The 22,766-nt window shown below is 45.4% G+C and overlaps 1 protein-coding gene across 42 annotated transcripts in view; it reads left to right on the top strand.

The window, feature by feature from the left end:
- LOC147362813 (uncharacterized) overlaps nt 1-21,307 on the top strand; it is a 47,421-nt gene extending 26,114 nt beyond the window's left edge. For 3 of the 42 annotated variants that reach the window (XM_086325733.1, XM_086325739.1, XM_086325743.1), the window contains 4 exons: nt 135-239; nt 373-406; nt 548-677; nt 3,977-4,226. In XM_086325733.1, coding sequence (XP_086181859.1) covers nt 135-239; nt 373-406; nt 548-677; nt 3,977-3,981 — 274 coding nt within the window. In that variant the 3' untranslated portion in view covers nt 3,982-4,226. Of the gene's footprint in view, nt 1-100; nt 240-372; nt 760-2,606; nt 2,741-2,927; nt 3,035-3,729; nt 3,790-3,976; nt 4,229-4,952; nt 5,266-21,083 lie in introns of those variants that run through there. The other 39 variants (XR_015136501.1, XR_015136504.1, XR_015136500.1 and 36 more) reach the window with 28 other exon arrangements.
- Nucleotides 21,308-22,766: the final 1,459 nt, after the last annotated feature.

The raw sequence follows: 22,766 nt of genomic DNA, 5'->3' as shown, positions 1-22,766 counted from the left end.
TACCCTGATCTAGGATTAAGGGTCCGCTCTGATGTCACTTAGGGCTCAGTGTGCCACAGTCAGCTTCTGGGCTGGTGATAGCCAGTTGTTCAATTTTCAGGAATTTGGTGAATTGACTGAGATCTTCCTGATAGTTTCCAGTTGGCTACAGTGGGAATTTTTACATCGAGAAAACTGACCATACTCCACCCAGGTGTGAAACACTCACCAGTGCATCACTCCGCAGGGCGCCCCAGAAGGTGTGTTCTCTTTGTCCCATGCTGACATGCCCAGACTGTACTGTGACTTACACGTTTCCTATCAGTGACTTCCAGGCAACCTCTCTCCAGCTTTGGCATGACCTAAGGGTCTCTTTTCTTTCCGCTCTGACAGGTGTGCAGCAGGCGGCCACGGTGCACCCTGCAGGGTAGGAACTCTGTGTCCCGCCAGCCAGGAGAGAGCTGGTCAACCTTCAGATGACGGCTGCGATTCCTCTTGGTGCTGCTTGTCAGACACACGTGCTGAGCTGCTCTGACCTCCAGCTCCTCTTGTTCTCTCTTCCATCCAGGCCCTGAAGCTGATCACCACCATCTGCTACTTCCTCCTCCTTGTTCTCAGGGTGGACCCTCTGCTGGGTCAGCATACGCTGCCAAGGAGTCCACTGGGCCATGTCAGGAGCCAGGACTGGATGCATCTGGGTATCTTTTCTTTTTACTTTAAGGGACCAGCTGATCTAAGGAATGACCCCTAATGGAATGCCATTCTCTTTGGCGAGTGTCATGCCAGCTTCCATTTCTGGGTGCTCACTACGTCCCAGGACCTGTGATGCACCGCTAATGATCTCAGGTGCTTTTCACAATGGCCCCTCAAAACTGGCAGGGCTGCTAGCTCCAGGCCACTGACAAGGAAGGGTCACCCAGCCACGCACCTCGTAAGTGGCAAGAGAGGGATCCAAACACAGGTCGGCTTGGTTTCAAAGCCCTGGCTCCTAACAGCAATCGTGCATTGTCCCTCTGTCCCTGGGACAGGCAAGGGATTTCCATGATGGCCAGGAGTGAAGCACCTGCAGCGTTCGGAAGCATTTAGTAGCCAATGCAGTGGTAGCGCTGGCATAGGACTTTCAGAGGGGTTCACTGTGTTTGCAAACAGACATTGAATAGGAAAAGTATTGGGTTGGTCAGTAAGTTCATTTGATGTGGTGGAAAAACCTGAATCAAGCTTTAAGCCAACCCAATATTATTATCTAGCTATATTGCCTGGTTTTTGAATTACTTGACTAGAGCTGCTGTAACAAAATACTACCAACTGCCTGGCTTAAACAATACAGATTTATTGTTTCATGGTTTCAGAGGCTCAAAGTCCAAGATTAAGTAGTCAGTGGGGTGCACCCTCCTTAGTAATGTGAGGCAGATTCTGTTCCAGGCTTCTGTCCTTGCTTCTGGCAGCCTGCTGGCCATCTTTGCTCTTCCTTGGCTTGTAAAAGTATCACCCAGATCACTGTCTTCACCTTTATATGGCATTCTCCCTGTGGGCTTCTCAGGTGGTGCTAGTGGTAAAGAACCCGCCTGCCAATGCAGGAGACATACAAGACATGGGTTCAATCCCTGGGTTGGGAAGACTTCCTGAGGAGGGCATGGAAACCCATTCCAGTATCCTTGCCTGGAGAATCCCATGGACAGAGGAGCCTATATGGCTATAGTCCATCGGGTCACAGAGAGTTGGACGTGACTGAAGTGACTTAGCATGCACACACACACACACTCCCTGTGGACATTTTTTGGTGTCCAACTCTCTCTTTTTTATAAGGACACCAGTCATATTGGATTAGGACTCACCTGGATTACCTCACCTTAACTAACTATAACTTCATTAATCCTGCTTCCAAATAAGATCACATCTTGCTGCAGTAGGGTGCTGGGTGTTCAGAATTCAGCTTATGAATTTTGTGGGGGTATGAGATTCAGCCCATAACCAAGTATGTTCATACTAGCTTTTAAACTGAGAAAAGCTGTCTAAGGGAGATCTCTGTTGTTTCTATTTCTTGCTGTAAGACTTTTTTTCTGTATTGCAACTTCTGGTCCAGATGAAGTGGACATGTGCTCGCTCCTCTGAACTGACTTGTCTCCTAATCATCACTGAAAGCAACTCCCTAGCCACTGGGTACGTCTTCCTCCAATCCTAAGGGCTTCTCCAGGACTCGTCCTTTGGATGGGGTGAAACCACAGGCAGGGGCTGTGCTTTTCCTTTCCTAGTGATCTGAGCTGCTTCCCACCCAGATCCCAGAGTTTTCTTCTCTGCTGCTGCTAAGTTGCTTCAGTCCTGTCCGACTCTGTGCGACCCCATAGACGGCAGCTCACTAGGCTCCTCGGTTCCTGGGATTCTCCAGGCAAGAACACTTAAGTGGGTTGCCATTTCCTTTTCCAATGCATGAAAGTGAAAAGTGAAAGTGAGGTCGCTCAGTCGTATCCAACTCTTGGCGACCCCATGGACTGCAGCCTACCAGGCTCCTCTGTCCATGGGATTTTCCAGGCAAGAGTACTGGAGTGGGGTGCCATCGCCTCCTCAGGTTTTCTTCTCTAGTGGGCTTTATTTTGATTAGAATGTTCTGAATCTTCTGTACTCTGCAGGTGGAACACTCAGCATGGATGAAATGCTTTGACTAGTTCTGGCCAAACTAGTGCTGCTGCTGATTGGGCTGTTAGAAGCTTTACTCTAAGTAATGTGGTCCCCTGGATGGAACAAATGTTCTTCCCAGATTGAGGTGGGATGTGACTACTGAGAGAAAGGAAGATAAGCTTTGTTGGGAGAATTGAGGCTGCCTATTCCCAAGTGGATGGGCTACAAGACGGGTGGGAGAGAGAGGAGATACGGGGAAGGTGCTTAGCCCCCAGCGCTGCTCCCCTTGACTGTATCCTCACCATGTTCTCTTTCTGCACCACACGCTTTAGGTCCTGGAGGACCCTCCAGAGTCTCCCCCACCCAGCAGCAGAGGCTGCTCTTTTCAGTTATGGGCTGAAAGTCTTAGGTGATTCCCCAAACTCAGTCCAAGACCCAGGTATTTCCCCTGAACTCTCAAACTCTATTTCCATTTGATCTCATCATTTGTTCACCATTTTTTTCATTCCATCAGGGAAAATATTGGCTTAAACAGGTGAAACAGGTGGAGTGGAGAGGGGGGAGCATTTGTGTCTGGGCATAGAGACAAATGGCCAAAAGGTCAAAGGTAATAGAGAGTGTGACCTGTGCTTAAATGAAAGGAGGTGGATCTGGCTGGAGGGGAGGGTGAAGGGGAGTGAGTGTAAGAGAACAAATAGAGAAATAGTTGGCACTCACATCAGGAAAGCTTCCAGGTGGAAGGTTGGATTATCCTGGGAGCACTGAATGGTCTTGAATAGGAGTGTGAAAATTAATAAAACCCTCAATCGGCCAGAAGGGGGAGCTCTCATGCCCTTTGAGGATGGCAGAGCCCCACAGGAAGAAGAGAGTTCCTGGCAAGGAAGGGCTCAGCCAATGAGAGACTATCACAGGGCAGCCAATGAAAAGCTTCAGAATCTCCATTCCTCCAGTGGGTGCTTGTTAACTGCAGGCCTCCCCCAATTTTTTACCCCCCTATAAAAGAGTTCTCCACTCCTTGTTGCATGAGACTTGCACATGGCTTGCCATGGCTGTAGTCCCCCAGTCGCAGTTCTTTACTGATCCCGAGTAAACCCATTTTTGCTGGAGAAATAACTGGCAGCCTATTTGTTTAAGGTCAACAAGAGTGACATGAAAGATTACTCTGGAAGGATGTGGAAAATGATTTGGATAGAGGTGAGATTAGAGTCAAAAGACAATTTAAGGGGCTATTACAATAATGCAAATATTCACTCACTCACTCACGAGTTCCTAAGTGTTCTCCCTGGGTCTGTAGGGAGTAGGTGGAATGAGCGAGGGGTTGTGGCGCCTTCGTAACTTCTGCTGACAGCTGGCGAAGGCTTTTCTCTGTTCTCTTCGCTAGGATGAAGCAGCTCCTCGGCTGGCATGCTCTGGGCTGAGCCCTGTGCTTTTTTTTCTTTTTTCCTCATTCTGAAAAAATACTGGGAGAGCAGGAGGCTGTCAGCTGTGTTTCCTGCTTCACAAGGAGAGCTTTGTTTGAAGAAGTTTCAGAGTGCAAAAGTCAGATTGAATACAATGGAGACACAAAATGAAATTGCTCTTTACAAGAAATACAGGTGCAATAAAATGGAGATACACTTGTTTTAACGCTGCACTTGTCCTGAGGATTTCTAAAAGCTACTGATAGGTTAAGCCAAAGTGCAGTTAGGAAAGAAGAGGGGGAAGGTGGGTCAGAGAGGGTAGTGGGAGGGTGTGTGTACGTGTGTGGGAAGCGTGGATTGGACAGACTTGGTGGAAGTGCTTTGAGCACCAATTATAAGCCCAGCATATCACAGAGGCTACCCTGGAGCAAGGACCATGGTCTTGTCCCTGCCCAATTCTTTCTCCCCACCAGCAATTCTCTCCTCTGTACCCTGTTGTTTGGCATTGCCTCTGTGCGGAGAATATGAGCTTCTCCCCACTGATACTACACATGTGCTCTGGATCAGAGACCATGGAGAGAGAGGGATGAGAAACAGAACACTCCATATACTCCCTCTGCCAACGGAGAGAATCACTCCCTGAAAAAAGACTCTCTAATACAGGTCTAGATTACTTTCTGTGACTTAGAATTTGGTATTTTATACACAGGCTTCCCAGGTGGCGCTAGTGTTAAAGAACCTGCCTGCCAATGCAGGAGATTGTAAGGGATGCAGGTTTGATCCCTGGGTTGGGAAGACCCGCCAGAGGAAGGCACAGAAACCACTCCAGTATTCTTGCCTGGAGAGCCCTATGGGCAGAGGAGCCTGGCAGACCATGGGCCATGGGGCCTCAAAGAACTGGACACAACTGAAGTGTTTATATTATATCGTCACCCTGCTTATTTGACTTATATGCAGAGTACATCATGAGAAACGCTGGGCTGGAGGAAGCACAAGCTGGAATCAAGATTGCTGGGAGAAATATCAATAACCTCAGATATGCACATGACACCACCCTTATGGCAGAAAGTGAGGAACTAAAGAGCCTCTTGATGAAAGTGAAAGAGGAGAGTGAAAAAGTTGGCTTAAGCTCAACATTCAGAAAACTAATATCATGGCATCTGGTCCCATCACTTCATGGGAAATAGATGGGGAAACAGTGGAAACAGTGGCTGACTTTATTTTTGGGGGCTCCAAAATCACTGCAGATGGTGATTGCAGCCATGAAATTAAAAGATGCTTACTTCTTGGAGGAAAAGTTATGACCAACCTAGATAGCATATTCAAAAGCAGAGATATTAGTTTGCCAGCAAAGGTCCATCTAGTCAAGGCTATGGTTTTTCCAGTGGTCATGTATGGATGTGAGAGTTGGACTGTGAAGAAAGCTGAGCACCGAAGAATTGATGCTTTTGAACTGTGGTGTTAGAGAAGACTCTTGAGAGTCCCTTGGACTGCAAGGAGATCCAACCAGTCCATCCTAAAGGAGATCAGTCCTGTGTGTTCATTGGAAGGACTAATGTTGAAGCTGAAACTCCAATACTTTGGCCACCTCATGCGAAGAGTTGACTCATTGGAAAAGACCCTGATGCCGGGGAAGATTGAAGGCAGAAGGAGAAGGGGACGACAGAGGATGAGATAATTGGATGGCATCACTGACTCAATGGACATGAGTTTGAGTAAACTCTGGGATGCACAGGGAGGTCTGGCATGCTGCAGTCCTTGGGGTCACAAAGAGTTGGACACGACTGAGTGACTGACCTGAACTGAAGTGTCTTAGCATGCATGCACATACTTTATACCAAGAGTCAGCCATCAGTTCAGTTCAGTCAGTCACTCAGTCGTGTCCGACTCTTTGTGACCCCACAGACTGCAGCATGCCAGGCTTTCATCACCAACTCCCAGAGCTTACTCAAACTCATGTCCATTGAATTGGTGATGACATCCAACCATCTCATCCTCTGTCATCCCCTTCTCCTCCCGCCTTCAATCTTTCCCAGCATCAGGGTGTTTTCCAATGAGTCAGTTCTTCACATCAGGTGGCCAAAGTATTGGAGTTTAAGAATCAGTCCTTCCAGTGAATATTCAGGATTGATTTCCTTTAGGATGGACTGGTTGGATCCCCTTGCAGTTCAAGGGACTCAAAAGAGTCTTCTCCAATACCACAGTTCAAAATCATCAATTCTTTGGTGCTCAGCTCTCTTTATAGTCCAACCCTTACATCCATACATGACTACTGGAAAAACCATAGCCTTAACTAGACGGATCTTTGTTGGCAAAATAATGTCTCTGCTTTTTAATATACTGTCTAGTTTGGTCATAACTTTTCTTCCAAGGAGCAAATGTCTTTTAATTTCATGGCTGCAGTCACCATCTGCAGTGGTCAGGCATCAGCTATTTATTGAGTGCCTACTATATTTCTGCACTGCTGTAGGGGCTAAGCTTGCAGTCAAGACTGGAACTGTAGGCTGGCAGTTTGCAGATCTTAAGTGTTTTGTTTGACTTGACTGGTATTATTCATTCATTCGTTTGTTCATCTCTGAATGCCTTTAGATGGAGCAAGTGCTTGCCAGTGAGTTATAGCTGTCCTACGCCTAGTTTTTGTTTTACTTGAAATTCATGTGAAAAGAAGAGATCCCCATACATGAAAGGCTTGTGTCCCTCAATTCAAGGTGTGAATCAACGTTTTGGGCAAAGAGAGTTTGAGACTGCAGGCACCTGAGAGAGCTGAGCTGCAGGGAGCAGCTGGGAGGCTTTGAGGCATCACGCTTGCTCTCTGAAGTCAAAATGGTTAAAGTGCCATTGAACTTTTTTTTTTTTTCCTGCTTAACACAGCTTCTACTTGCAAAAGTTTCAGACTTTGGTCCCTAGACAAGTTGGAGTGTAGAGGAAACAAGTGATTGGAATGACTAAAGAGGATGCTTTCAAAATGTATTTCCAGTGTTAGGTCCAAAATGAGATGAGGCAGGGGTGGAGCTCACTTCATCAGTCTGGACACCCTCTTCCGAGCTGACTTCATCCTTCCTCTGATTCAGTCTCAGCATTACCCTACACTGAGCTTAGACTGCAGCCTGCGTTTTGAGTAGTTAACTGGGTCTTACCCTTTCTGCTCCTGAGTGCTCCTATCCTTTTAGTCACTTAGTCATTCATTCAATGGATTCCTAAGCACCTTACGTGTACTAGGCACTGTCTTCGATCCTGAGGTGCAGCAATGAGCAGTGCAGACACTGATTCTTGCATGTGTGGTATTTACATTCTGGTGTGTGTAGGGGAAGGGGAAATGGACAGTAATATAAATCAGTAAATTACATGGTATGTTAGGAGATAAAATGCTATGGGGAGTGGGGCAGGATAGCCATTGATTGAGGCACATGGGGGAATGATGCCACATTAAACAGAGTGGTCAGAGAAGACCACTGAGAAAGTGACATTTGATTCAGGACCTGAAAGGAAGGAACAGTAATGTGGCTGTCAAGGGGAAGAATATTCCTCTTCAGTGCAATGGCCCCGAGGCAGAAACAGGCCACCAGTGTCAGAGGAACAGGGAGTCAGCCAGTTGGATGGAGATAGGCCAGGAGAGCAACTGGGGGTGGAACGTGGAAGGCCTTGTAGGTGACCATGGGGACTAATATTCACTGTAAGGACAAGAGTCATTGCAGGGGTTTACATAGTATCATGATCCACTTACCTTTTATTAGGATCATTCTGATAGACTGTAGGAAGCAAGGGTGAGAGCAAGGGTTCACTTCAGAGGCTGCTGCAGTGGCTCAGGTAAGAGGCAATAATGGCTTGGACCAGAGTGAGGCAGTGGTCATGGTGAGACGTGCCCCGATTGTGGACCTGTCCACATCCTGAAGGCGGAGGGACCATGTATCTCTGGTCACTGTGGTCTCACTGAAGGTGGGTAGATTGGGAATTTATTCTCCCTGCTCTGTCAAGCAGTGTCCTATGTGCTTCACAGACAGCATCATCTCATTAATCCCCTGCTATCCTGATGAGGTCATGGGGTTTGCCCTATTGTAAGGAAGATGTCAGAGCCTGAAGATGTGACTAACTGGCCCACAACGCATATAAAGGGCTGAAGTGGGTGTCCTGTTGGCAATGATCACAATGATCTCCTCTCCCTCCCCCAAACTGAAGGAGGTAGGTAATTTCCAGTTCCAGTGAATGGTGTTGGTGCTTTGCCTGAATGAGGTCAGCATTAGCTGTGACTCAGCTAGGAGTGTCTGAAAGATGGAGCCTTCATGGAGCCCTGGAAGTCTCCTGGTATGACCACGTCGGGTGGTTCTGCAGATGGTGTGGGTGGGGGGAGCAGCCTGGGGATTCCCCTGGTGCCTATCTTTACTCCCCGCAGGACTCGGGCTGGGCCCGCCCTCTGCAGCTGTGCCCTGAGCAGCCTTCTCTTGCCTGGTAGTAGTTTTGGCTGGCCCTTGAACTTCACTTTTTAACCAAAGCCTGGACCAAGTAAAACCCAATTCTACCCTTTGTGAGTTAAGTCCAAAAGAAATAGAAGCCCAAATCTAAACTTGTGCACACAATAGGAAATTGAATGGATTTTTCTATTGACCCAGAAATTGGTGACCAAGGCTGAAATAGAGGATAAAGTTTTTGCTAAGAGAGAACCAACAACATCTGGGATCAACACTAGTACTGCTGCCATCAGCTCTGGGATGGGAATCTCCTCAGTTTGAGAAGAAAGGAAACCATGGCTGAGGTCATTGTCACACATGGGTCACTGTGAGAAGTGAATCTCTCACCTTCCACATGATCTGCAAGTCAAATGAGCAAGAAGTCAAGAGAATTCTTGACTTCTTGAGTTGAAAGAGGGGCTGTTACAGTAAGAAGATGAAGCCCATATTCTAACTCCAGATTACACGTCTGCTTGGATTACCTGATACCTGGAAAAGCAGAAGAGAATACAAGGGAGAGAGAGCAGCATGAACACAGAGCCAAACAGGGACTAACTAGTGGGCTTGAGTGTTCTTGTGTGTACACCCTCATACAAGGAGGGCGTGAGTTCTTCCTGAGTCTAGAGACAGGGTGGAGAGGGCTGGGTTAACTGCACTCTGTCGTGCCTGTTGCCTGATGAGTGGTGGCCACCAGCAGCAGAAACTGTGGTATGTGGTGGTATAGTGTCTCAGTCCATAAACGCTGCTATAACGAAATCATGATGGACTGGGCAGCTTAAACAACAAACATTTATTTCTCTCAGTTTTGGAGCCTGGGAAATCCAAGATCAAGTCCTCCAGCAGGTTTGGCGTCTGCTAAAGAGACATAAATGCTACCTTCTTCTTGTGGCCTCATGTGATAGCAGCGATGAAGGAGATTTGGCGGGGGGCAGGGGGGCTCTTTTATAAACCACTAGTCCCATTCATGTTGGAGAAGGCAATGGCAACCCACTCCAGTGTTCTTGCCTGGAGAATCCCAGGGACGAGGGAGCCTGGTGGGCTGCCGTCTCTGGGGTCGCACAGAGTCGGACACGACTGAAGCGATTTAGCAGCAGCAGCAGCAGTCCCATTCATGAGGGTTCCATCCTATGACTAATCACCTCCCAATGGCTTATCTCCTAATACCTTCCCATTAGGAGTTGGGTTTCAACATATATAATTTAAGGGGTGATACAGACATTCAGTCCTTAGCACACATGAGCGATAAGAGCTAGAGTTGAAAAGTGTTCAGAGGAGGGAGTAACCTCAAAGAAGTCCAGGTGTAGGGTTCTGGTTTCACCAGCAGAGTGAAGTAGAGATGCTTGCATTCTTCATCTACTCTCTTCCCATTCCAGCACCAGATAGCCAGACCTTGAAGGGCTGGGAGGACAAAGGAGCCAGAGCCCCCCATTGTGAGCAATCAAGGTCCCTGTCAGCCTTGCTTGTAAGGAGAGGAGCAGATGAGATTAAATTTGACATGGAAGTTTTAAGCATGCCTGACTTTTAATAACCGATAATGATCAGAAGGTCATGAAATTTGAGGAGGGTGTTGTTAAGGGATGGGAATGGGAGATTGGATGAGATACGATCAAAGGCTGTGAATGGAGAAAACTCACATTTATATCCCATCATGTTGAGATTGCTCAATAAATGAGTTGCACACTTAAAAATCTCATCACAGTAGAACTAATATCAGAACACCAGCAGTTATTCAAACATACCCCTGCAGCGACCTATGTGGCAGCCATGCCTGGATTCCCTCATCTGGGTGGGCTACGTGGAGCCCCTGGAGTTCCTCTGGGCAAAGTGAAGAACTGAACACCACCCATGTCACAGAAACAAGCGCGGAAGCTCTTTAAAAACATTTAGTGAGCACCAATTGATTGCATGAATAAAGTATACACAACAAGGAGGAAACAAAAGGAAGTCTCTACTAAACATCTTGCAATTGGGAAAACCCCAAAGAGGCAGCAGGCACCACCATCTGAGACAAGCCTCATCCATGCCGAGAATGTTCTTGGCCAACTTTTCCCAATCGTGAATTTTATGGACTATTTGGAACAATGACAGTCACTGGGACTGTCTGAATTCTTAATCCTCCCGAGTCAGGGAGCGTTCCCAACAGCTGAGAACTCACTAATGAAGGGCATTCTTTTGAATAAACCTTCCTATATAAGCACTGAGGACTTTTTCATGCATTTGGAAAACCCATTCATAATTCCCCCAATTCCTTCCTTCCTAACAGAATATCTGCCTTCTTCATGGCATATGTTGTGTTTTGGCCACAACATATATATTTTTACACAGCTGTAATCATAGTGCAGATGGAACTTGGGTCTGTTCTTTAACTGTAAGCAGAGACTTCCAACTATTCCTCTTCAAAGATATAGAATATTTTATAGTCACTGCGTGGACACATTGGACTGTTCTTATATGCTTATTAGTATTTTTAAGGTCCTATATGCTCCTGCATGTGAACAGCTTCATACAGATAGTGTTGTCCTCTTGAATCATGGTCTGGAGAGGTCTTTCTAGAGGTGGGCTTTCAGAATCAGATTGAGTGGCTGCTGTTTCTTGTGGTGATGTTTTCCTGTGGGTGGTCCTGACTTACACCCAGCACACTGTTTAACTAGGGTGTTCCCTGGAGATGTGAGCAGTTTGCCCCATGAGGGACACCTCAGAATGGAGCCACACTGCAACAGGAGAAGGAAATGCTAGAATATTTGCAGGCAACCTCTGGACCAGGATACAGAGCATTGAAGGGACTGAGTTCACTTTTTGTGCCTTATTCATCTTGTCTGACAAACAGTAAGTAGGCCCTCAAGAGTTTAACCCTATAGCCATGATTATTATGGGTTAAACTCTTGAGAGCCTACTTACTATTTGTCACTGTAAACCCTAATGGCCCCAGGTTAGACAGTACCCAAGTCATTTATTCACCTTAAATCTAGTTTAAGAAGTGACCCTGTGCCTAAACTTGGATGGCTAGGTCTCATGGGGAGAAAACGTGGAGAACACATAACCATGACTCAGACAAAGCTTCCTTTCTTCCTCTCGACATTTTCTGAGTGCTTCTCTATTGTAAAAACCCATCTCCTCATCATCAGTCACATATGAACACTGACTCTGAGCCAAGCACTGTCTACATTTCACCATCTCATTCACCTTCACATCAATGCTAGCTGACTGTTCCTAATTACAGAGATAGAAACCCAGGCATAGAGGACATGTAGCTAGTAAGTGTATTGGGCCATGAAGGTGGAGAGCTGACTAAGACAGAGATTCCGGCACCAAGGGGCTCACTCTGTGTGAGTGTGTTTGTGCATGTGTGTGTGATATGATGGTACATAGATTGGACAGACTTTGTAGTGGCACCAAAAGCTCAGAAGGGGACACCTACCCCATGCTTGATGTGGCACGTGGAGAAAGAAAGGAAGACTAGGAGGTAAACAGGAGATTGTTGTTGCTCAGTCACTAAGTCATGTCCAACTCTTTGCAATCCCATGGACTGCAGCATGCCAGGCTTCCCTGTCCTTCATTATCTCCCAGAGTTTGCTCAAATTCATGTCCATTGAATCAGTGATGCTGTCAATCTATCTCATCCTCTGTCACCCCCTTCTCCTTCTGCCTTCAATCTTTCCCAGCATCACAGTCTTTTTCAATGAGTTGGCTCTTTGCATCAGGTGGCAGAAGTATTGGAGCTTCAGCATCTGTTCTTCTAATGAATATTCAGGGTTGATTTTTTTTTTTAGGATTTACTGGTTTGATCTCCTTGCAGTCCAAGGGGCTCTCAAGAGTCTTCTCCAACACCATAGTTCAAAAGGACCAATTCTTCTGTGCTCAGCCTTCTTTATGGTCCAACTCTCACATGTATACATGACTACTGGAAAAACCATAGCTTTGACTATATGGACCTTTGTCAGCAAAGTGATGTCTTTGCTTTTTTAATATGTTCTGTAGGTTTGTCATAGCTTTCCTTTCAAGGAGCAAGCGTCTTCTAATTTCATGGCTTCAGTCACTATCCACAGTGATTTTGGAGCCCAAGAAAAGGAAAATCTGTCACTGCATCTACTTGTTCCCCTTCTATTTGCCATGAAGTGATGGGACCAGATGCCATGATCTTAGTTTTGTGAATGTTGAGCTTTGAGCCAGCTTTTTCACTCTCCTCTTTCACCCTCATCAAGAGGCTCTTTAGCTCCTCTTCACTTTCTGCCATTAGTGTGGTATCAAATGCATATCTGAGGTTGCAGATATTTCTCCTGGCAACCTTGATTCCAGCTTGTGTTTCATCCAGCCCAGCATTTCACATGATGTACTCTGCATATGAGTTAAATAAGTAGGGTGACAATATACAGCCTCGATGTACTCCTTTTCCAATTCTGAACCAGTCCACTGTTCCTTGTTCAGTTCTAACTGTTGCTTCTTGACCCACATACAAGTTTCTCGGAGACTGGTAAGGTGATCTGGTATTCCTGTCTCTTTAAGAATTTTCCACAGTTTGTTGTCATCCATACAGTTGAAGGATTTTAGCATAGTCAATGAAGCAGAAGTAGATTTTTTCTGGAATTCTCTAGTTTTTTTTTTTTATGAGCCAACAGATGTTGGCAATTTGATCTCTGGTTCCTCTGCCTTTTCTAAACCCAACTTATACATCTGAAATTTCCCAATTCTCATACTGCTGAAAACCTAGCTTAAAGGATTTTGAGCGTAACCTTACGAGCATCTGAAATGACCACAATTGTTCTATAGTTTGCACATTCTTTGTCATTGCCTTTTTTTGCAATTGGAATGAAAACTGACCTTTTCCAGTCCTGTGGCCACTGCTGAGTTTTCCAAATATGCTGACATATTGAGTGCAGCACTTTAACGGCATTATCTTTTAGGATTTGAAGTAGCTCAGCTGGAATTTCATCACCTCCACTATCTTTGTAGTAATGTTTCCTAAGGTCCGCTCAATTTTATACTCCAGGATGTCTTGCTGTAGGTGAGTGACCACACCATCGTGGTTATCTGGATCATCAAGATCTTTTTTTGTAGAGTTCTGTGTATTCTTGCCACCTCTCCTTAATCCCTTCTGCTTCTGTGATTTCCTTATTGTTTCTGTCTTTTATCATTCCCATCTTTGCATGAAATGTTCCCTTGATATCTCAAATTTTCTTGAAGACATCTCTAGTCTTTCCCATTCTATTGTTTTCCTCTACTTCTTTACATTGTTTATTGAAGAACGCCCTATCTTCCCTTGCTATTCTCTGGAACTCTGCATTAAATTGGGTCTATCTTGCCCTTTCTCTCTTGCTTTTTGCTTCTCTTCTTTCCTTAGCTATTTGTAAAGTCTTCTCAGACAACCACTTTGCCTTCTTGCATTTCTTTTTCTTTGGGATGGTTTTGGTTATTGTCTCCTGTACAATGTTATGAACCTTGGTCCATAGTTCTTCAGGCGTTATGCTACTTCTTCTTCAGGCATATCTGTCTCCTGAATCTTTTCATTGTATATCTTTACTGTATAATCATAAGGGATTTGATTTAGGTCATACCTGAATGGCCTAGTGGTTTTCCCTACTTTTTTCAATTTAAGTCTGAATTTTGCAATAAGAAGTTCATAATCTGAGCCACAGTAAGCTCCTGGTCTTGTTTTTGCTGACTGTGTAGAATTTCTCCATCTTCAGCTGTAAAGAACATAATCAATCAGATTGATTAATCTGATTTTGGTATTGACCGTCTGGTGATGTCTGTGTGTAGAGTTGCCTCTTGTGTTGTTGGGAAAGGGTGTTTGCTATGACCAATGTGTTCTCTTGACAAAAGCTCTGTTAGCCTTTGCTCTGCTTCATTTTGTACTCCAAGAACAAACTTGCCTGTTACTCCAGGTATCCCCTGACTTCCTAGTTTTGCATTCCAATCCGTTATGATGAAAAGAACATCTTTTTTGGTGTTAGTGCTAGAAGGTCTTGTAGGTCTTCATTCTGTAGTTAAAGAAGGAAAAGATTTACTCAGGAAAGATTAAATTATAAGGCTTGTTAAGGTCGGCACAAAATGTGAGATCCTGATAACATGTGGGACTTGTCAGTGTCAGCCTGAGGGGCCAAAATATTGAGACAGTAGAGAGCGTGGCAGGAGCCACTCCTGAATTGGGGGATGAGCATGTGGGTGGAGAAGGATGCTGGGCCTGTCTTCTCCAAGATGGCTGAGCCCAGGCCTCTGAGGTGGTCAGCAATGGGTCAGACATACTGCCAGAACATTTCTGCTTTCAGAGAAGGTATGGAAATGTCTCTTGTTTACTTCAATAAACACTCATTTCTTGTTTTTTTTTTTTTTTATGATGAAGGTTGTGCTGTATTTCCTTGATCCTAAGATACTATGTTATGGACAAAATGGTGTGCCTCCCAAATCCATATGTGAAAGCTCTAAGCCCCAGGGTGACTATCTCTGGAGATAGGACCTTTGAAGAGGTAATGAAGGTTAAATGAGGTCATGAGGGGTGGGCCCTTATCCAATGTGACTGGTGTCTTTGTAAGAAGGGGAAGAGTGACCAAGGATCTTTAGTGCAAGAGAAAAGGCCATGGAAGGATGCAGTGAGAAGGCATCATCAACAAGCCAAGCATTGCTCACACCTTGATCTTGAAATCCCAGCTTCCAGAACTATGAGAAAATAAATTTCTGTTGTTAGAGCCACCATGTCTGTGGTATTTTTATTATGGCAACTGAGCCCATGAATGCAACTGACTTAAGACACACCATCAATTTAATAGCACTTTGGTGGGGAGAGAAAAAGAAACACTTCATTACATGTGTATATCAAATGCAAGTGTGCATCCAAATTTCAAAAATGTCAAAATGTGAGAAATTGTGCATAATTCCCAGATTTGTAACTAGTGAAGCAAAGGATGAAAACATATTTACCATTTTTATGATTCTTGAGACACTGTGTGAAAACCTTGGGGTAATGCTATTATTATTCCCTTTCCTTAACTGGACACTCAATTCCAGGTCTGACGTGACCAGCAGATGTAAAATAAAATTATGATTTCTCTCTCCAGGATACAACAGACAAGTTAATGCAGTAGAAACACAGAGGTATTTTTTATCATTTTGTGTTTGTTTGATTTTAAGCTAGAAGGTAATGGCTACCTTTCAGAAACAGAAGTGGTGTGATGTGCAAAGGGCAGTCCCATTTCCTGGGAACATGTGATGGCATTGCAGTGCAGGTCTAGGTGAGGTGTGGGTCTGGTGTATCATTCAGCCCATTGTACAGGAGCCCCACTGTCCCTGCCAGGTCAGGACCCCATGGAGACAGAGGGCATCTCATCTTTGACCTTCACCAGGGCTGGCAACATTTAGGACCTAAGAACTTGAGATCTGAGCATCTTGGCCACACCTGTATCATGGTTTACACTGCCCCTAGCTCCAGGAAATCAGGCAGAAGACTGTGCAGAAGTCTGGCTTAGGAAAGGCTTTCCTCTCTGTGGGTGGGGGCCATGCCTTTTGCTTCTCCTCCTGAGACTTTTTCCCATAGGAGGTCTTACATGTTGTATCACTCCCTCACTCAGGACAACATAATGTTTTTTTAATTAAAAAAATTTGAGTGGGGGGCGCTGCATTTGGTCTTTGTTGCTAGGAACGTTCTTTCTCTAGTTGTGGCGAGTGGGAGCTACTCTTCCATGTGGTGTGAGGGCTTCTCATTGTGGTGGCTTCTCTTGCTGCAGAGCACAGGCTCTAGATTCACAGGTTCAGTTGTAGCACATGGACTTAGCTGCTCTGTGGCATGTGGAATCTTGCCAGACAAGGGATGGAACCTGTGTCCCTGGCATTGTGCAGGTGGATTCTTAATCACTGAACCATGAAGGGAAGTTAAACATAATGTTTTTAAAAGAATTAGCATGTGATGGATTTCTGGATCCATCACGGTTTTAAGACAATGAGCTAAAAGGTAGGACATGGTGTTTTATTTGGACTGTGGTTTGGTTTAACCTTGTCCTTGGTACAATATCTTTAACATAGATCCATATGTCACATATATTGCGGTTGCATTGTTTTCATATAACCATATTTGACACCCCACTTGACAGTGTCAACTTTCACAGTGGTTCCTCAATGCATGGACAGTATCAGCCCTTAAAATGTTTTCACAATCCTTCCATGTACGCACATTTGACAGGATCAGCAGTTGAAATGTTTCACAAAACGGTGTATTCATGGTTTCGAATACCAGCAGCTACTGTGTTCACAATAGCTCCGTGTAGTGACTGCTCATTCAGCACACTTTTTTCTTTTCTGTTTTTGAGAATTTATGAAACACCAGGCTCTGTGATAGGCATTTGCTGACATTGGTTACAAAGATGATTGAGATTTAACTGACACTTTCATAAAAAACTTTTAGTTTACCAAAAATCAATTAACGTGTAACCAGCACTTTTTGAGCACTTGTGTGCCTTTATGTGTGCTCAGTCTCTCAGTCATGTCCAACTCTTTGTGACACCCTGAGGTATAGCTAGCCAGTCTCCTCTATCCATGAGATTTCTCAGGCACGCATACTGGAGTGGGTTGCCATTTCCTTTTCTGGGGGATCTTCCCAACCTAGGGATTGAATCCACCTCTCTTAGGTCTCCTGCAGTACTAGATGGGTTCTTTACCACTAGTGCCGCCTGGGAAGCCCAAATGAGCATGTACGAATTGTCATGCATTGATCCAGTGGTTTTTATACAGCGCTCACTTAATCCTTCCAACCACCTTATTCATGAGATAGCGCACATAAATTACATTTTACAGATGAAGAAACTGAGGAACTAAATGGATAAACAGTTTGCCTGAAAGCCCTCAGCTAGGAAGAGGCAGCACCGGGATTTGAATCCAAGCAGTTTTCCCCTGGGGCTCTCATGCTGTCTCTCCTTACTATGGTTACATCATAATTATCACAAAAGCTCGTTAACTAATAGCCCGGGCAAAGTGTTTTGAGAGCAAGACAAATGGGCCATCCACTGCCTCATGATGCTGAAAGAAGGCTTCAGAAAAGGAAATTATTTGAAGAAACTTCAATGTTTTCGTAGGAGTTGGGTCACATGGAGAAGCTGGGAAAAAGCAAGAGTATGTATAAATTCTAGGAGGCACTTACAAGCTAATAATGGTTTGGGAACCAGGCCAAGTTTAGGCAGGGGAGCTGGAAGGTGTGTGAAATAGAGGCAAGATTGGGAAGGACTTTGAATGTAACCTGTTATGTTCAGTTCCTGAGGGTGTGTGTATTAAACTAACAAAAGACAGATTAATAGAGGAAAAGGCATATCATTTTTATTAATATTTATATGCATAGAAGTTCATAGAAAGATGCTAAACTCAAAGTGGTTAGACTTAGATGCTTATATACCATTTTAGCAACAGAAAGAGGGCTTGGGCTTCGAGGAACAATAAATTGTGGGGAAGTAACTAGGAAATACAGGAGGCAACTCATGGAAGATAAGGATTATTGTAGTGAGGTCTGTTTATGCAAACTCATCTTAGTGTTGACTTTCGTCTCCAGCGATAAGAGTTTCTCTTCCCTTCCTGGTGCCGAGGAAAACACCTTCACAAAGGGAAATGTATGCCCTGTTTTTAGGCAGATAAGGGGAGGCCAGAGAACCCTCCCTACATCTGTTGATTCTCAGCTGCCTTACATTCACAATAATCCTTATTCCAAAGTGGCGTATTTGGGGGTAGCATATTCTGATCCCCTTCAAAAGCCACTCTTGAGAATTTGGGCTTTATTTTATCCGATGAGAGGTTTCAAGCCTTAAGCAACATGTTCATATCTGCGTGCTTGAGAACTCCTTCTGGATGCAGTGTGGGGAGGGATTGACAAGCGGAGACTCCCGGAAGCAGAGAGACCTGTCCCCATCTGGGTTCCAGCCCTGCGGGGAAGAGAAAGAAGGCTGCATTGGGATTCCTTCCCTTCTTTACGTCTCCCCGAAGGAAAGCTGGGATTTCAATTTTTATCCTCCCGCGCGGCTGCTGTTTGGAGGCCACCGCATCTGTGCAGGACTTATCGCAGCAGCTTGCCAAGATGCAGAACCCCAGGGAGCCTCTTGAGTTCTACAAAGCCCACCTGGGGAGCCAGCACACAATGATAGCCCCAAACCTCTTAAAGGATCTTAGCAGAGGCTGCACAGCAGAAGTGCCTCTGCCCCACGCACCGTGGCCTGGTCCTTGGCCGGTCTGTCTTGCTCAGTGCTGGCTGCTAGCCACATCCTTCATCCCTTTCTTTGCAAACATTGAAGTTCAGAGATCAGCTGCTTCTAGGTGACAGGCAAAGGAGGCTTCATCTTTCTAGTTCATTTTAGAAACACCCACATGAACCAGGGGAGGAGGAAGGAGGGCATCCCCTTATCTTCCTCTCTCAGCACAGACAGGCACAGAACGCCTCCCTGCTCACACCTGTGCAGCCTGGGAAGCCAGCCAGCCCTTCCCCATCCCACCCTCCCCCCTTCCTGCTCAGGGCCTCTCCTCCCTCCTCCCTTGGTTCCTGGGAGATGAACAGCCCTGTTCAGATCTCCTTGGGCCAGTGGCTCCTTTCCCTGAGAGCCTTTCTCTCCAGACCTGGTATCATGGCTCAATGATGTTCCTCCAATAACGGGAAGGTAATTGATTGTTAAGTGAAAATATAAATTGTAATTGAATCCGTCACATTTCAGTTTTTCATTATCGTGTGACAAGTCTCTTAGAGCATTTGCAAGGACTGCCGGGACGGGGGAGGGGTAGAGACTGAGAAGAGGACAAGTGTCCTGTGTTCCCATCTCCCGCGTGGCAGGTGTACCTCACTGAATCTCTTGCACATGCGAGAGTGTGCGTGGGTGTGTATGCACCTCTGCACAGGGTCTAATGAAGCTGCGTTAAATGAGGTGAAATGCTTCCAGGCCCTTGGCTGGAATACGTAGGTCTGGTTCAAGCTGCAGATTTGTTTTTCTGGCTTCCTAGCGGATGTTTGGATTCTGATAAGCTCACACAGTCACAGGTATCATCCCAGACATGTTCACTGTTTTGATCTCATCTACTAGGAAGGAGGAAGTGTAACATGGTGGTTAAGAAGTGGGCTTGTGACCCAGGTTGCTTGGATTAGTCTAGTCATCCTTCCACTTCGTGCGTAGCCTTCGGTAAGTTACTAACTGATCTGTGTCTCTGTTTTCTCATCTGTAATATAAGGATCATAAGAAATAGTTCTGCTTAGGGTTATTGTGAGGATTAGAGAGGGTTAAGTAAAGCACTTAAAAAACACATGCTATGAAAGAGAATTAAGGAAAGAATATATGTATATATATATGTATATTGTTGTTGTTTAGTTGCTAAGTCATGTATGACTCTTCGCGATCCCAGGAGAGTACAGCCCGCCAGACTCCTCTGTCCCTAGGGTTTCCCAGGCAAGAATGCTGGAGTGGGTTGCCATTTCGTTGTCCAGGGGTCTTCCCAAGGCAGGGATTGAACCCATGTCTCCTGTGTCTCCTGCACTGGCAGGTGGATTCTTTACCATTGTGCCCCCATGGAAGCCCGTACATACATATATATGTTTGACTGAATCACATTGCTGTATACCTGAAACTAACTCGATATTGTAAATCAACTGGACTTCAAAAAAGAGGGAAAAATATACATGGTAAAAACTCAGTAATCATTAAAAATTACTAGTATTATTCTTTTTCTGAAACATTTGTGTTTGTATGAGTCTGGCTACCTAAAATACAGAGACGGGGGCCAAGCTCCCATGCTCCTGGTTTATTGGGAAGCAGGGAGCGTTAATCCCAGGTCAAGAGTGAGGGATAAAGAGAAGTGAGGCAGGGAAGGGAGGGGAGAAAATGCCAGGGGGCCTTTTGTGGGGACTCCAGTTTGCCCCATCTTCACAAAAACAGATTTCTCCAGGGGACCACATGGAATGACTACACTTGCGGAAAGTCAGTCGGGGTTAGAGACTGGGGTTGGGGCAGGAGGAAGGGGAGGACTTCATTTATGGATTCTTCCTAGCTCCTATCTCTGATTGCTTCAGGTTCACCCCGAAGCCAATGCCATGGGGCATTGTGTCCCTGGAATTTCTGGGCCAGGTTATGCAGCCCCTTCTGGCAGCGGTGGGGAATCAGGGCCTGTGTGTTTTCCCCATTCTAGGGCTGGATGCTGGAGCTCTGGAGCCTTCTATCCTGGGCAGTGAACAGGAGGTTGTACCAACCCCCATCCCCAACCACCCCCACACCAGCAGGTGTTTAGAATGCTGGGGAAATGGTGGCCAAGGTTCCCCACTGATCACGTAGCTGAGGCCTGGGGGATACGTGTGGCCCAGTGTCACTCAGGTCAACTCATACCCTCCTATGACCTTGTTTTGTTTTAAAATCTCATGTGAAGAAGCAATGCCCTGACTTCTTCCCTGAAAGGGAAGGTGCTGTCTGACTCCTTCAGAGACTGGAAACCCTATAAAGGCAATAGCTGCCCTAAGAATCTGATCTTATTCCCATCTAGTGCTGAAGGATCTACCACACACAGAGGCTCAATAAAGATGCTGTGTAATATCCCTCCATATTTTCATCCATTCATATTTTATTGATATTATTTACATAAAATAAAATGCATAAATCCTAGAAGTTCAATGTGACGAATTTTGACAATTGTATGGGCTTCTCAGGTGATGCTAGTGGTGAAGAATCTGCGGGCCAATGCAAGAGATGCAGGTTTGATCCCTGGGTCAGGAAGATCCCCTGGAGGAGGAAATGACAACCCACTCCAGGATTCTTGGCTGGGAAATCCCATAAACACAGGAGCCTGGCGGGCTGCAGTCCGTAGGGTTACAGAGAGTCACACAAGACTAAGCGACTGAGCACGCACAACAGTTGTATACACTTGTGTAATTGCCACTGAAACAACATGTAAAATATCTCTATGTTTCCAGAAACTTCCCTCATTCAAAGTAATTCCTATTATCCTGTTTTGAAGTTCACTTATCCTCTTTTCTACTTTGTCCAGTTTGCTTTAACCCTGTCAAATGAATTATTCACTTCTGATATTGTATTTCTTATTTATAGCATTTCCATTTTGTTCTCTTTTGTAATTTCCAACTCTCTAATAAAATCCCTCATCTTTTCACACATACTGCCTTTAGCATATTTATCATAGACTTTTTTTTCCCTGCGAGTTCCCTGTATGATAAATTCAATGTTTGGACCTTCTCTTATTCTGATTCCATTACTCTTTTTCTCTTTTGACCATGTGTCACATTTCCTTGCTTCTTTGTGTGTTTCCTTTTTTTTTTTTTTTTTTACTGTGTGCCACATCAGATGTATGAAAAAGACTAACGTGGAAGAAGTAAATACACTTTACCTCTAGAAATGATAAAGCCCCAATCTTCTGTCAAGCTGGTAATTTGGAAAGATGAGTTAATCCAGTATGTTGAGCTGGGCCTGAGCTTTGTGGCGGCTTGGGTTAGATTCAGTTCTCTTCTAGCTTTAAATATTCAGAGTGTGTGCTCAAGACTGCCCTTTCAGCAGGGCCTGGGATCTGAACAGAGGTGAGATTAAAGAGATCTTTGAGCTTTATAGCTTCCTGGACAATGGAAGGCTCTGTTCTAATAGCCCACCTGCCAGTCTTTTTTCCTGGAGACTTCTCTATTTCCTTCAGTGCTGCTTTGCCACTCTCCCCCCTGCACCCTTGTGTACCCTCACCCCTGCAGGTGTTTGGGATGCTTGGGAAATGGTGGCCAAGGTTCTGCACCAGGTAGGTGAGGCCTAGGGGATATGTGGGACCCACTTTCACTCAGATCAACTCATACCCTCTTATGACCTTGTTTTGCTTTAAAATCTCACATGAGGAAACAATGCCCTGACTCTTTCCCTGATTTTCTATTCCTCGGGAAGCTTCTCTCCATCCTGTTCCCCTGCTCCCAGCCTTTGGACGGCTGCTCCAGTGCATTCAGCACAGACCTTCAGAGCCTTGAAGGGTTGGCTCCTGGCTCCTCTGCCCGCCCGAGTCCCAGACTTCAGGGGCTGCACCCCGGCACCTACTATGAGCCCATGGGATCTCAGGGAGACTTTCTCAGCTCTCTTACAGTGGGTCCCTGTCTTGCAATTTGGGAAGGTCTCATATGCTGTGGGAGGGAGGCTCTCCATCAGGTCTCTGCCCTGCCCCCAGCCTTTAATATACCACACCCAGGAAAGGCTATGGGAAAGATAGGGGCAGGGGAGCTGAGTTGTTCTCTGGAAGGATTACCATGGGCTTTCTATCTCACCAGCTCACACAGACCATGGGAGATTTATGAACTGTTCGGCTGGTTTCTCTGTGCCTTTGTCTCTATTGAATTCCTCCTTTCCCACCT

The sequence above is a fragment of the Bos grunniens genome, chromosome 11, assembly GCF_055505025.1.
Source record: "Bos grunniens cultivar Pamir isolate PY7600 chromosome 11, Bosgru_T2T1.0, whole genome shotgun sequence".
Lineage (NCBI taxonomy): Eukaryota > Metazoa > Chordata > Mammalia > Artiodactyla > Bovidae > Bos > Bos grunniens.
This window is presented reverse-complemented; position numbering and strand designations above follow the sequence as displayed.